Here is a 16,587-nt window from a genome sequence, read left to right on the forward strand (position 1 = left end):
AAATATCTAGGCAAAGGAGGAAATACATAAACACAGTTAAAACATAAGTAAACAGGGACAGATATTTGTAAAAGTTATAATCTTAATATGAATTTTACTAAAACAGGGAAAAAAGACACAGCTCTGTGGAAAAATAGTTAAGGGGTACAAGCAAACAATTTGCTAAAGAAATACAAATGGCCGAGAACCATGAAAAAATTCAAATTCACCAGAAACCAAAAAAAAAAAAAAAAAGGCATTAAAAGCACATGAACATACTCTTTCCTTCTCCCACTTTTAGAAATCACATAAGCCAGACTTAAAAGACAGAATGATTTACTACAGGCAAGAGTGTAGTGAGACCAGCATTCTTCTGCACCGCCTGTTTAAGGGAGGAAGCTTTCTGGAGGGCATTTTCACAGTAAGTATCAAGAGCCTTAAAATTATACTTATATTTTGCTTCCCATCACTTCGACTTCCTGGAATTTATCCTAGAGAATTATAAATCAACAAAGATGTTTTCCAGAGTACTATTAATAAGGAAGAAAAACTGTGAATAAATGAGTTATGCAAAAAGAGCACATTCACCCCTTATGGCAGAGAAAAAGAATCTTGACTTAACAAGGGCTCCTAATCTTTCTGGAGCATTTTGAGAATCAGGTGAAAGACATTTTTCCTCTCACACTCCATTTACACACAAAAAAGGGAAGGAAAAAAGCTAACCTTAGCCTTGGGTCCTTTTCCTCTTTAGCCTTATTGACACTAGTTTTACGGGTTCCCACTATTCTTTTGTGTTGATGCTTTTTTTTTTTTAAATTTTATTTATTTATTTGTTTGAAAGAGAGAGAGAGAGAGCAGAAGCAGGGGGTAGCAGCAGGCAGAGGGAGAAGCAGGCTTCCCACTGAGCAGGGAGCCCGATACGGGACTCGATCCCAGGACCACGAGATCATGACCTGAGCCGAAAGGCAGACACTTAACCGCTTAACTGACTGAACCACCCATGCGCCCGTGTTGATACTTCTTTATGTGACTCCACTTGCATCATGTGGATGCAGTCTTTGAAAATTTGCAGAGAATGGTTTGTGCACTTTCATCCTCATCAACTATTTCTGTTGATGCACTGTCAGGACATTCTTGAAAGGAGCACTCTTGCATTTTCCCCTTTTGCAGTTTTTGCCTCGCAGGCCTACCTGTTTTTACAGAAATTTGTTTTCTCTAATCCAGGATGTAATAATGAACTCCAGCAGTCCCCTCCTGAGCTAGTTCAGACTGGTACTGGATAATCGCTCTCTGGAGGGTCCTCTTACATTCCATCCACAGGAAGCGCTCTGGCCTTGTGGTCTGAACAGAGTCCATAATAGCTTTCCTCTTCCTTGTTTCCTCAATGACATTTTAAGTTTGTGCTATCCAGTCTTTAAAGAATTGCACAGACTTTGCCATATAATGTTTACCATAATGAGAAATAAAACGGTCATAAAGTAAGTAAAGAATTTATTAGATACTTTGCTCTGAACAGAACTTTACATTAGAAGTATCAACCACATACTTTGGTGGGGCAATTTACACTATGATTTCTGTTCTTTTTTCCTTTTATTCTTACCCAAATATCCCTGCCTTTCTTCTCGTCTTAAGAGCTCAGCATTCATTTCCAATCCTTCATGACTTGAAACGTTGAACCCTAACTTCTTCAATGAGATCCAGTTCTTTGAACAAGAATTTTTGGTTAAGAGCACAAATTGGAGCAATCCATTTGAAAACTGACTCTGTTTCACTCACGAGTACTCACTAACAGGCCTTACACCTCACTTCAGGCAAACTGCTTAATCTTGCTGGGTATCATTTTACTTGTATGTAAGTGCTGAATCACTAAATTGTACACCTGAAACTAATATTACACTGTATGTTAACGAACTAGAATTTAAATAAAAACTTTAAAAAGAAAAAGAGAGCACTTGGTTGTGAGGAGCGCCAGGTGTTTTATGGAAGTGTGGAATGACAATATTGTAGACCTGAAAATAATATTACACTGTATCTTAACTAACTGGAATTTAAATGAAAACTTAAAAGAAGAAGAAAAAAAATTTGCTCACTTCACAGAAACAACGAAGAGTAAATGTAGTTTATATAAAGCACCTAGCCCTGACCTTCCAAATCCTAGACTCAATAACTGTAAATCTCCTTCTAATCAGGTTTTGCTGATAACTGTCAAATTATATTTATTTTCTTAGGTAAAAATTTGAAATTCATTGGGATGCCTGGGTGGCTCAATCGGTTAAGCATCTGCCTTCGGCTCAGGTCATGATTCCAGGGTCCTGGGGTCGAGTTCCGCATCGGGCTCCCTGCTCAGCAGAGAGCCTGCTTCTTGTTCTCCCTCTGCTGCACCCCCGTTTGTGCTCTCTCTCTCTGTCATATAAACAAAATCTAAAATAAAAAAAAAATCTTTTTGAAATTCACTGAATTGACATTAAGATATCGAAGGCAGTAAGTATTCTTCCTAATTCTCTTTTCCTATTATCATCTCTAAAAAATTCCGGGGCAATTTCTCTATTTTTTCATGCAGCAGCTTGTCTTTGGGAGCTCAAATGCCTACACATTTTTAAGGAAGCCTCTTCGGCACTACAAAGAGATCTTTCCTTATCACATATACTGTGTATATTCCTTATCACATATACTGTGTATATTCTTCTTGTAGTACATTTGTGTTAGCCTTTCGTCTTTACATGTTTTACCTTCCTACATGATTTCCTTGAGGAGAAGCAGCATACCCCACATTTTTCTTTGTATCCCTAAAAGCCTACCCCAGTATTTTGCAGGCTAAGTTCCCTAATATGTTGAGCCCATTTCTTCATTTGTCATATAATAGAATTCAATTGATAATTTCTGAAATCCTTTCCTATGCTAATTCCATTAGGAGTTTGGAAAAAACTATCTTTATGATTATTCTAGATTCTAAGATTCTAGGATTCAAAGACATTTTACTATAACTGCTTGATGTTTGCCTCTCCCATTAAACTACCAAAATGTGCTTCTTAGTTCATATCCCTATACTGCCTACCATAGTGCTTGGCACACAGCAGACATTCAGCAAGTATTCATCGAATGAAAACAAATACACACACACACACACACACACACACACACTGAAACAAAGGGAAAAATATATTGTATCCTTTGGTAAATGCAATGAGAAGTACATTAATTTAAAAAAGGGATGGGGCACCTGGATGGCTCAGTTGGTAGAACATGCAACTCTTGGTCTCGGGGTTGTGGGTTCGAGCCCCACCGTGGGTGGAGAGATTACTTAAAAATAAAATCTTAAAAAAAAGTAAATAAAACAGGAATAATATGCACCTTCATTATAAGGATTAAACTAAATGTATACAAAACACCTCATACACTGTCTAGCCCATATCTGGTACTCAGTCAAGAGTGATAATTATTTTTCAATCTTCAATATCTTGTTCAGTCCATGGATCTTAAATTAATATTCTGAAATTATGTATCAACTTCCTAAAATAGAATATTTTCTCATTTATCTTTAAATATATTCCAATTTATTTATATAACATCCTTTTTAGGTTGACAAATGCTCATATTAACATTCCCTTTAAATAGATGTTAAGAACTCAGAAAATGGCCAATTGCTTAAGTCACACTTTTTGCCAGACACAGGCAAACTTTTGAACTCTTTATATTTTCCAATAATCATCTTTTATTAAAAAAAATCCATGTCCTCTATAAGCAGTGCTATTTTCATTGTTTTAATTATTTAAAGTTATTGTCTTTGATTTTTTTCCATATCCTTAAGAACCATGTAATTCTACAAATTGCAACTATTTTTTAATTCTACAGAGAAAGTAAATAAACCACAGGGGCAAAACTCCCAAGCTTCACTGTTTCTGCACAAATCAGCGCTTTTAAAAGATATAGGCCCTGACTATAAATACAGTAAAAAGGCAGATATTGAAATATTCACTCCAACTTATTAATTAATATAATATAAAGCTATATCTCATCCAGTACTTTACCATTATTTTTACTATAATAAATTCATAGCTTTTATATATTTGCTTCTATATAATAATTAGAAAAACTTTTATATGGTACCAATAAGATCATAAAAATACAATCTTTATTTTTTCAAAACTTTTCAAAAGTTAAAATTTTTAATTTCAAAATATTTTAAAAGTTGTAATCCTAGAATTATAAGCTCAGCATCAGGAAACTGTATGTACAATCACTGTAGTATAATTCAGGAAATATCTGGTTACCTGGGCTGCTCCTGTAATCATATTTGGAATGAAATCCTTATGGCCTGGAGCATCCATTAATGTAATAACTTTGGTAGTGGTCTCAAACTTTGTCATACCAACATCCATTGTTACTCCCCTTAAAGAAAACATAAAATGGTTAGAACGCACTATAGAAATAATCAGTGCTATGGACTAAATTACTTAATAATATAGGCTAAATGACAGTCTAACTTCTTAAGAAATAAGGGGAATTTTATTACACTGTTTACTATTTTGACGAATTAAGCTATCAATTGGGGCTAGAATCTCTGCTGTAACAAAATTTCACATGTATGGCTTTAAAATAAGGCTGTGGATGCAGCACGAGCTTAATCAAAATGCTGGATATTTCCCATTTCTCTCTTTTTTTTTTTTTCCTTTTGGTAAAAGGCCAGGTAGACTGTGAGCAAAGAAAGATAATATAGGGACACCTCTGGAGGAGGAAACAGTAAATACTGCACATGAGAAGGTAACGTGGAGCATGACCACTATCGGGAGGAAGTTTTCCTCATCTTCATATGTAGATGCTTCACTAATTAAAAAATAAACATAAAACTTTCATTTGCAAGGTAGGTCAGTACGTTACACATTTAGAAAAAAAGAAATATCAAAGGAGAGAGCAAATTTTTTAAAAACTGCGAGAGATAAACAGTAGTTTGTTTCCCATTCCGTTTTGTCCTTCTTGGAGACCAACACAGTGCCTCTTCTTAGCCACAAAAATGTAGGTTCGGCTTCTAAGAAAGCCCAGGGAGAGTCTACAAAGGTACTGAGTGTTTCCAGAAATCAGGAAAGGGAAATCGGGTGGGCAATAAACTGGGTAATCATTCATCCTGATTTGCCCCAAACAGTCCAGAATAAGGAATGAGCACTCCCTTTTACTATCAAGTGTTCTGACAATGATAATAATTTATGTGTCTCCCTTAGCAGAGCGAGTGGTAAGGTAACTGTGGGTCTCCTTGATCAAGTCATTCTAGCTTAAACAATGGGCCATCTGACTTGGTGAAAATGATGCTTAATTCTCTCTAATAATCTTCAAAAAATTGCCTAGAATACTGACGAACCAAGACTTATTCTGAGCTCCTCCCTAGGACTGCTTTGACCAGAATACACTCTTGAGCCAGCTCTGGTCTGCATTTGTAACCCTAAGAATATATAAATGTCACTCATTTTACTAATTTCTGTTCAACATCTGAGAATAGACGATTTATAAATATTTAACGTGGTGGGATAAGTAACACACTGTATTTTTGAAATGCTATTAAGGAACATACAGTGGTGAGTTAAAACTCTCATTATGTATCTAGAAGCATCTGCTATTTACAGAACCAAAGAATATTCTAAATTTGCATCATGCTGAGCAACAGAAAACTACCAGCAGCAAAAATGTAACAGCCAACCAGTAGATGTATTATCAAAAATAAAAAATAAAAATAAAAACCCCACTAAAATTATTGACTATTCTAGGAATTAGATAATTAGCTCACTTGCCAGCTCAGCTCACATATTAAGTAAATTCAAACAAGTTATTCTAACTTAAATTTTACTGTTCTCAATCTCTTTACCTACTTAGCAGATGACACAAATATAACTAAAGAGCCATATATTTTAATAATCTGCTTGGTAAGCTGGTAGATGGAAATTATTTAGCCTTCTAACACTGACATCATACAAAAATTCTACTGTTTTCCAATATTCATTTTCCAAAAATTTGCAACCAACTAATTTTCCTTACGAGGCTGGAAAACAAGTTTATGATGCAATATAGAATAAAAAAGACCACCTACAAGGAAAAAAAAAAAAAACCCACCATGATATAAAATTCTGTTGATCAGAAGAGCTAAGGAATATTGTGACCCTTTATTGAGAACTACCTTATGTATTATAATGTAGACTATTCAAGACTCCCCAAGAAAATAAATACACACTTTTTATAAAGTATGAAAATCCAAATATATTCTCTAATCATACTCAGAAAGAAGACAGGGAACATGGAATAATTTCTTGGTTGATTTAGGACTTTCAGAGGACTTCAGAGTCCTTAGTCATTATTTTGACACAGTTGATATACCTGCCATTTCACCCATTAGCTGTCCCCTTCCTTTCCTGACAAAGGTGCCAGTGGCTCCCCCCGCCCGGACAGTTCTGACATGATACATACCAACACTCTAAAAAGACCTCAAAAGAAATACTTTGGCGGCACCTGGGTGGCTCAGTCGTTGAGCGTCTGCCTTAGGCTCAGGTCATGATCCCAGGGTCCTGGGATCGAGCCCCGCAGGAAGCCTGCTTCTCCCTCCCCCACACCCCCTGCTTGTGTTCCCTCTCTCGCTGTGTCTCTCTCTGTCAAATAAATAAAATCTTAAAAAAGAAAAGAAAAGAAATACTTTGGCCAGAGGTATATGAGTAGCTGTTCTCTCCTGCAGAGTTAGCACTGGGCACAGCAATAGACTAGATTAAATTTCTATGGTAGGAAGTAGGTTTAATTACTAGTTTGTTGACTCTATCTCATATAAAAACATACTACAGAAAGTATAAAGATGAATTAAGTCTGATAATTTAAATTTACTGGTCATTTTAATTCCAGACAGAAGACAGTTTACTACAAAAAGTTACCTGTCCTTAAAGTTACCTTATATAAAATTTAGTCTTATTCATAATTTTAATTCAAAATCAAGTCAATTTGACATATACTTAGGGAAGGGACAACTGAAACTTCTCCCACAGAATAAGTAACTAAGGTTTTTTACTGCCTTTTTCTGTGTATGGTTTTTATTTGTTTGTTTGTTTATAAACATTCTTTTCAACTATTCTCATAGAATTTGGAAGAGTAGAAAATGTATATAGATATAATGGAACCTATAATAAAAATATTCCCCTGATAATTAAAAGTTTTCTCTAAAAGAAGTTTCTAGAATATTTCATGGCATGTTTCATACATATTCAACACACACTACATACTTATTTAAAAGATTATATATCATTTCAAACTGAAAATTTTGAAATATAGTGACTACCTTTCCCTTTCTTCGCCAGTCTCATCCAAGACCCATGCATATGCAAACGAAGCTTTGCCAGCCTTTTTAGACTCTTGTTCATACTTATGCATAGTTCTTTTGTTTACATTACCCAGAAGATAAAGCATATGGCCCATCAGAGTACTTTTCCCAGCATCAACATGACCTAAGGAAAATTGATTCAGGATTAATACTCGGTACATTTTCAGACGCTGTTCACATTGAGGCATTGCATGAATATGTAATCCAATAGTTCAGGTCAGTGTTTAGAGTAATAAATACCAATGTTTATCAAATGACAGTTAAAATAAGTGGAGAAAAAAAGAGTGTCTTTTTAGAGAGGGGGGACATTTCCTTGACTTTTGGACATTCAAATTGTCAATAAGACATGGCATTTTGGAAACATTCACAAAATGAAAATGCCACAAGCAAGTCTAATGACCTCCTTGGTAACTTGGCATTATTTCCCCCAGGGTGACCAGAAAGCATTATGATGCGATGCCTCCTTGCTTGTGTCCATTTACACCCAGACAGAAACTCAGAGCGGGAACGAGTGTTCATGCTGCCACCAGGAAGTGGCCAGGCTAAGGCAGAGGCGACCAGGCACCCAGAGGAACAAAGGACATTACCGATGACCACCAAGTTGAGGAGCTGCTTCCCGCCCTGCCGCTTCTCCAGTTCCGCTTTGACATCTATTTGCTGCCTCAGCTTGCCAGACTTTTTCACCAGCGTTGGTGCTGAACTCTGCTCTTCTGATGTTTGAATGGTGTGGGATGGAAGAACTGATTTAGAAACAGTGTCAAGAACATCAGAAGCAGCAATGCCGGTTCCTTCACTAAGATGTCCTTTTTGAGGTGTGTGGAAACTGTGACCATTTTCTTCAGTTACTCTACAGAAAACAGAGATAGGAAAAAAAGTGTTTAAACCAACTCAACTGACATCCTATAAGGTCAGAAGGGCAGAGGAGTTGTCTCTTCTTATTCCTTACACTTGCAGACCAAAAATGATCTCTGCTAAATGGCTAGTCTATCAAGGTGGAAATGATAAGTTAGCTAGACCCAAACCACGTAAATACAGATGTGGAGGATCCCAGGAGAAAAACAGTCCAGCAAACACTGAGATAAGAAGAAAATATCCTGTAAAATAACAGAATTCAGGGCCATAGCCTTAGCCATATAGTCCTATCAAAACAGATGGCATAATGGAGATATTTTGTAAAACCTGGAACTAAATGTGTTCCTAAAGATAAAGTAATATTTTAAAAAAATAGTTTCATCCCTAACTCATTCCTCCAACAGGACAGAGACTTAACAATCTTTTTTGCTCAAACACTATCCTTAAGGGAGATAACTCTGTCTACATTTTCTTAACACTTTCAGCAAAGAAGTTTTTAATTCATTAATTCAACTAACACTTGATTTTCTAAAAACTACAACTTCTACTAGGCATTAATGCTGAGAAGAAAAGATGGAGATGAGAAATTTATCTACTAATCCCAAAAGCTTACAATCTAGTGAGGGACTCAAATATATAAAGTAGAAACCAGGCCATCTAGCATAACTTACTTGCTCTTTGATAATGATGATGCCCCCAAAAGTAAACACTGTTAATTCATTAGCTCTTTGACCAATATCTACAGAAACTGTATCAGTGCTATCTAACCCATGAACAGCTATCAGCAATGTGATCGAATCAACCAGCCTACGATATACTTTACACTCCTTTCAGTGACACAGATAAATAGAAACAGGACAAAGAACAGGTTAAATTGCAAGTTATTAAGAATGAAACCAATCCTATTCAATTCAATTTGGAACTGACAAAGAATTACATACAAAAAGCAGTTTCTGTGAGAATAGTACATTATTTTCTTCTTGTCCACTGTACAAAAAACAGACTCATTTTTCCCTCTCAGGGCACTTTTATGTGCTGAACACTGACCCTTCATCCTAGTCCTCAGGAAAGAGTCCCATTAGTTATATTTGCAACTGCATTAAAAACCTCATACCCACTCCCCTTTTCTCTTGCTTTTGTAAATCTCTACTAACAATTTTGGTGTTCTTTGCTAACACCACATAGGCAGATTGGCTTCATCTAGATCCACAGGGAAAAAAATTTAAGTATGTGGAAACAGTCCAGTTCTTTTTTTTTTTTTTTGAAGATTTTATTTATTTATTTGAGAGAGAGAATGAGATAGAGAGCATGAGAGGGGGGAGGGTCAGAGGGAGAAGGAGACTCCCCGCTGACCAGGGAGCCCGATGCGGGACTCGATCCCGGGACTCCAGGATCATGACCTGAGCCGAAGGCAGTCGCCTAACCAACTGAGCCACCCAGGCACCCAACAGTCCAGTTCTTTTAAAGGATTCCAACAGGTTAAATTAAGTGAAATCTTAGACTATAATTTGCAAACATTTGAATGACCACAGCTAGTTCTAAAACCAAAACATGACAACTCTGCATTTAGACAAGCTGAAAAAACCCCTACAAATTATAACAAAAGTGTTCAACCAAAATAACTAGACATGGGCTCTGATTCTGCTCAGACCTGGGAGAAATCACAATTTCTGATTTCAAATCTCTGTTTTTAGTTACAGAAGCTTTTCTTCAAAGGAAAGTTAAGTCCAGTGCAGAGAAGAGAGCCAAGCAGAATGGCTATGGCTGACAGCAGGTAGGGCCCTGAAGCTCAGCTGGCCCAGCAGTTGAAGGGATTCACAAAGCATGGCTCTGACTTGATCGTTTCATTTACAACTCAGTAAAATGAAAGGTTTGCTTTTCTCTTGGTTTTATGAAAACATTCAAATAAATTCTAGGTAAAATACAAATTAGTTCACTAAACTGTACAGTGTTAGAAGGAAGTGACCGAAGTAATTAGAAAAGCATCCTAGGTAAGTTTGTGCTTATTAAAAACTTCTACATATTACGAGGTGAAATTCAGTATTTTAAGGTTTTGAAAAATCTCTAAGATGAGACCTAAAAAGGCTGTAACTACTAACGGATATGAAAAAAAGAGTAAGTTGGTTGAATTTTTTTCAAGTGCTTTCTGATGCAATTTTGTAAACTTATCTATTATTATAAAATGACTACTCTGGTGTTTTTCCTAAACCATCTTTCCAAAAGTAGGAATATTTCTACATGAATCTACAGGCTTAACTTTTCTTCTTCATTTATTTAAATGAGACTGGGAAGCTAATTTAAATTTAAGAGTTTTTGTTCTCTATGCAAGGTTCTAACCATTTATACTTTTTCTAGAAAGGTATTTACCATCTTTAATATTAGTGAAGAAAAAGTTTGCTGTTTTAGTTTCTTCTAAGCAATGCATCACCCCTTTTTCATGAGCTGCCATTGGCAATCACACTATGTAGGTATTTATGATGCTGAAATCTTGACTCAGAAGTGTTTCATTAATCAAATCAGAATAACAGCCTAAGTATTATCCTTAGTATAAACTTCCTAAAAAATCCTATATAAGTATTTGACACAAATATAGCTTGGTCCTTAAGCAATATTATGCATTTCTGAGTATCCTGATCTGTACCTACAGACCTCTCATGTTCTGATGACTTCTCTCCTAGAGCTGTAACAAAATATTGACTCACAGGCTGTTTTTCACCTTTACATTTTTCCAAGTTGGTTTGTTTGTTTTAAGATTTTATTTATGTATTTGACAGAGAGAGCCAGAGAGCACAAGCAGAGTAAACAATAGAAGGAGCGGGAGAAGAAGCTCCCCGCTGAGCAGGGAGCCCCATGACTCATCCCATGACCCTGAGACCATGACCTGAGCCAAAGGCAGACGCTTAACCAACTGAGCCACCCAGGCGCCCCTCCAAGTTTATTTTTAAAATAAAATGTATTTCCCCAAGGACTCTGATCAATAAATAAACTATTCTATGAGAAGAAATATGATGATGAACATTAATGGTCCCTGTCCTCATGAAGCATATAGTCTTGTAAGGTTCTGAAAGGCTTGCATTACACTTGTGAAGTACAACAGAGTTAGGTTGTCAAGAACTATTTACTTGTACTTATTATTTTTTTCTTGATCATTTATTATCCATTATTTTTTATAATTACTTCCACAGATAACTATGCACTTACATCTAATATGATACATTAATTTGGGCTTATTTGCCCTAAAATTTCCAAAACCTTTTGCAGTAAGATTATAAAATTCTTAGAATAAGGAATTGCGCATTCTATTTATTTTTTTTCTCTCAATGGAAATAATCCCATTATAGGATTAAATGGTTCCCAAGACATAAGAATAATAAAGAAATTTATGATTCTAACTAACCCAACCCCAACTCAGAGAGAAAAGACATATATTAAGCTTTTGGTAATTAAATGAGGACTCAAAATTATTGTAATGGGATACATTTACCCAAATTAAAATGTCATTCATTTTAATTCATTAAATGTCACTCATTAAAATTTCATTCATCCATTCAACATACACTGAACACTTACTCTGTCCTGGATATGGAGTTCCTTCCTTCACTGAATTGGAATCTAAACAAAGTATTGCTTTTATAAAATAAAAAAAATTGAACTAAGTGATCATGAAGATTCTTCACAACCAAGACTCATGAAATTTCCATTAATTTAGATAGAAGAATGTTGTAAGGGAGAAAAAAATAAGGCTGCTTAGTTTTTATTTCTTGAAATTTAAAAAAATCCTCTATTTTTTGTTTATATTTGATAACAGTGATTCTTATCTATCTAAATGACAGACAAAATATATGTAATTTGTAAGTAATGGATTTAAGTTAACTGTGCTGTTAAGCCTCAAGCAACCGATTTCCCTTGCCTACAAAACTCTTGGGAGGATCCTCGAGATTATAAGAACAAGTAAGTGCTACTAATGTAGCATCTATGATTTCTCACCAGATTTGAAATTCTAGGTATGTTTCATTTTATATTTTGTGCCTTTGTTCTAGTGATCCATTTAATTCAACCTGAAAATCTAAAAGAGTTTAAAGATTACAGTTATTGAGCACCTGGATGGCTCAGTTGTTAAGTGTCTGCCTTCAGCTCAGATCATGATCCCAAACTCCTGGGATCCAGCCCCGCAGCGGGCTCCCTGCTCAGCGGGAAACCTGCTTCCCCCCTCTCCCACTTCCCCTGCTTGTGTTCCCTATCTCACTGTCTCTCTCTCTGTCAAATAAATAAATAAAATCTTAAAAAAAAAGTAAAGATCATAGTTAGAAAAAAATTTTTAATTAATGATTACATGATTCGCCAACCACATTTAATTCCCACACACTGCTTACCTACGCCATCTAGTGGTAGGATTCTCTAGCTCAGAGTGCTAGATTTCACAAAATAGAGGGTTTTTGCTAAAAATTAATTAATATGAGGAAACTGACAGTGTATTAGATTAAGTAACATGCATATTTAGTATCAAGCCTAATTTCTCATCCCCTTCTTTGTACCATGTCACACTGAGGACCCATGATACTTCAACCTTACTGACACATCATGCAAAATTTATTAAAATAGATTCTCTTTCTTATAGTCGAGTGGAAGACAATACCAATTTCCAAAAAAAAAGATGGGGAAGGGCTTAAGAACTTACCCAGGCACTTCGAATCCCATAGTTTGCTTCTTTCCAGACACAGTCATTTTAGCAACTTTTGGCACAATTTCAGATTCACTTCGAGATGACTGGGAGTCTACTGATTTTCCTAATTAGAGAGTAAAATGTAAAAGGCTAATTAATTAAGGCTGATTTCTAAAAAATTTGTTACACATTATATATTACATAAATATATAACATGATAATTAAGTTTTATAGAACTTATATCTTTATACATATTCTTTTCTCTAAAATACTTAAGTGAAAATTAAAATGTTGAAATTCTTTTGTCACCCTATATTCTGGGAAATCCCCTACTATTGGGACTCTGCTATGCTTAACCTCCACCAAATCTCTTCCTAATTTTGAAATGACTCTTAAGTTTCAGTATTAAGAGGCCACAAGGTGGTTTCTGCACTGAGCCTAGCTCTGACAGAATACCTAGGCCCTAGGTCCCTGTCTCCTACCACGCCCTTTCACACTACTAAAATTGTTTGGTCAGTTAGCAGATGGCTAAGCTATTTTTAATCCCGTGATACCTATAAACTGATGAGCAAGTTAAGAGGCTGCTGAATTGTGCTGGACACTATATATTTTACTTGTGCACAATACTAGGCTTAGTAAGATATTTGATATCTAACAAGAATATGGGGGAAGAGGTCAATACAGAAAGAGTGAATTAAGAACAAGATCAATTATGAGGGGCTCCTGGGTGGCTCAGTCGTTAAGCATCTGCCTTCGGCTCAGGTCATGATCCCAGCGTCCTGGGATCAAGCCCCGCATTGGGCTCCCTGCTCGGCAGGAAGCCTGCTTCTCCCTCTCCCACTCCCCCTGCTTGTGTTCCCTCTCTTGCTGTGTCTCTCTCTGTCAAATAAATAAATAAAATCTTAAAAAAAAAGAACAAGATCAATTATGAGCTAGATCAAAGACTTTTATGCATCTGATCCTTTAAAAAATATACCTGTGATTCATGGAATTCTTTAGAATGTATCTTTATAATTTTCAGTAATATTACCAGTCCACTTAAAACTGGAAACTGCACATTACACTGGTAAATATATATACATAAATTACTTTTTAAATTGGAAAAGATAAATTAATGTATATAATGCATACAAAATGTTTACTATTTGCCTTCTATATATATATGGAAATATACATAAATTACTTTTTAAATCAGAAAAGATAAATTAATGTATATAATGCATACAAAATGTTTACTATTTGCCTTTTATATATATATGGAAATATACATAAATTACTTTTTAAATCAGAAAAGATAAATTAATGTATATAATGCATACAAAATGTTTACTATTTGCCTTCTATATGCCAAGCACTATGTTGGAAATATAATGGTGAACAAAAGCAGACATAATCTCTGTGCTTAGAGAGCTTACATCTAATGGAGAAAGTGCACTAACTGACCAAAAATAAAACTGTTGTTAGTGTTAGAATGTGTACATAGTGTCATAAGGTTTGGTGATAGGGCACACAAATTAGAGAGCTTCCTCGGGAAAGTTAAGAGTTGAGCAATGATGCAAAAATGAGTAGGAATGACCTACAAAGAAAGGAAGAGTACTGTGAACAGAGAGAGTAGTTTGCACAGCGACTGTATTGTGGGAGGCAGCACGGGACCTCAGAGGAAGTAAAAGCAGAAGGGAAAGGGAACATAGCTCACTAACTGAGGCTAAAGCTGGGGCAGTGGTCAGGCCATGCCACACAGATCCTAACACTTGTTCTAACAAAATCGGAAGCCACCAAAACGATATAAGCCAAGTGACAGGAAGAAGAAAGAGGGGAGAAGACAGAGTCAAGCTCAAGGAGAAGTGCGAGCTGGAGCATCTATCTGTGATTCATCAGCACATAATTAGTAGTTGAAGGCACAGACCTAAGTGAGATCACAGAGCGAGTGAATATAGAGTAAGAACAGAAGTAGTCCTAGGACAGGGCCTTGAAAGAAATCCAGCCTTTAATCACAAGATAGAGGACACTGAGCCTGCAAAAGGGTAACTGAGGAAGGCGGGTGGGGGTGCCAAGGAAACCAGTGGAAGAGTGTTTGATGGAGCTGGCACCACCCGAGTCTGGGGAAACATTCACTAGTGACATGATCGTTTCAAATAAAGGTCATTGGTAGAGTTAGTAAGAGCCATCTGAGAGAAGTTAGAGAAGGAAAAGCAAGAATGGGTTAAAAAAAAAAATGAAGATGAGAAAACAGAGGAAGTACCTGGCCACAATCTCTTATTTGTAATTCCAAAACCCGAAAGCTCTGGAAAATTAAGGTTTTTGTTTTATTTTAATTTGGAAGCAAAACCTGACCTGGACTGACATGAAGGCTATTTGTAGCCCTTATTTATCCCACTTAGAGTGAAAAACCATACATTTCAAGGTCAGAAATCATCATGTGATGATCACAGGGTGCTGCCCCCCATCCCACTGAGGTTATCATACCATAGGTAGTACGTACATGGTAATGCTTTCCTAAATCTCAAAACTTCTGATTTCTGAGTTAAATATGGTCCCAAAGGCTTTAGATGAGAGATTATAGATATGTGCAAATGACTCACTTAAAAAGTTTGACTGGGAGGGCTATGGTAGAATGGTAGGAAAAGAGTCAGCTGATACGATAGAACTGAGAGGGACTGGTTGAAAAAATTAGGAAGAGAAAAGATCACATTAGATATTTTAGAATTCCTGAAGGCAGAAAGGGATGGGATGTGAAGCACAGGCTGAGTCTAAAAACTAAGATAGGCGAAGGGCTCTTTTGACTGTAATAGGAAGTAGGTTTGTGTGTTGAGGAGGTGGAAGATGAAAATTCCTAATGGTTAGCTTCTATTTTCACCGTAACAAGGAGCCAGTTACCTGGTGAGACTGAGGGTGAACAAGGAAAGTAAAAAGACCGGTGAAGCAAACAGTTTTCAATAATTGTTGCACAAAGGGGAATTGTTGGACAGTACTGAAGGCCCACTTAAGATCTATGATAACACCTAAAACTAATGTAACATTTGGGTCAACTAAAATAAAAACATCTTTTAAAAAGATCTATGATAATACATTTATAAGGGAATCAATCTGCCTTTCTTTGTGACCCGATTTTGTCTAGCAATTTAGGAACAGGCACAGAGAAGACATTAAGTGCTTCATTCAGGGTTACCCAACAGGTGCAAGGAGAAAGCAAAGAAATAAGGCAGTTAAAGGTATTGGCAAAATGGGAGGAAAAGTTATTGAGATTTTTTTTTTCCGATATGGACCTCAGTTTTCCCAGAGTAAAGTAGGTAGAATTATACCTACTCTGCATGGTTGTTATGAAGGCAAAAGAGCATGTAAGCACCTAACAGGAGAGCATGCGAGAGTGAGTGCCCATAGCAGGGCCAGACTGGCTTTCTAGAATGCAGATCTCTAAACATTAGAAGTGGCTGGTATTAAGTGCAAGTAATAGAGAGTAAACTGAGGTTATCGGCCAAAAAAGAGATCGAAGATAACTTGCAAAAGCAATAGAGATCATCTCATGTCTTCAAAATGTAAACTCTTAGGGGTTAATCATTAATCACGAATCCGAAGTGGGATTAAACAAATAAAATGACAAAGGAAGAGTACTAATGCACTGGGATAAAGAGAAGAGGTCCATAGGTCAAGAAAAGTGGTCGTGGTCAGAACAGGACTGTGAATTCGCAATTCTGGAGGAGGGGAATTAGAGTGAATTGCTGAGGAGGTGAAGGTCACTGGAAATCAA

General features: G+C 36.3%; 1 protein-coding gene across 4 annotated transcripts in view; it reads right to left on the bottom strand.

The window, feature by feature from the left end:
- HBS1L (HBS1 like translational GTPase) overlaps nt 1–16,587 on the bottom strand; it is an 86,266-nt gene that overhangs the window by 23,145 nt on the left and 46,534 nt on the right. For all 4 annotated transcript variants that reach the window (XM_081829050.1, XM_081829049.1, XM_081829048.1 and 1 more), the window contains 4 exons: nt 12,855–12,963; nt 7,912–8,171; nt 7,283–7,448; nt 4,251–4,368 (listed from right to left, as the gene is read on the bottom strand). In XM_081829050.1, the coding sequence (XP_081685176.1) occupies nt 4,251–4,368; nt 7,283–7,448; nt 7,912–8,171; nt 12,855–12,963 (653 nt within the window). The remainder of the gene's footprint in view (nt 1–4,250; nt 4,369–7,282; nt 7,449–7,911; nt 8,172–12,854; nt 12,964–16,587) is intronic.

This window comes from Leptonychotes weddellii, chromosome 8, assembly GCF_054177405.1.
Source record: "Leptonychotes weddellii isolate Sample4059 chromosome 8, ASM5417740v2, whole genome shotgun sequence".
Taxonomy (NCBI): domain Eukaryota; kingdom Metazoa; phylum Chordata; class Mammalia; order Carnivora; family Phocidae; genus Leptonychotes; species Leptonychotes weddellii.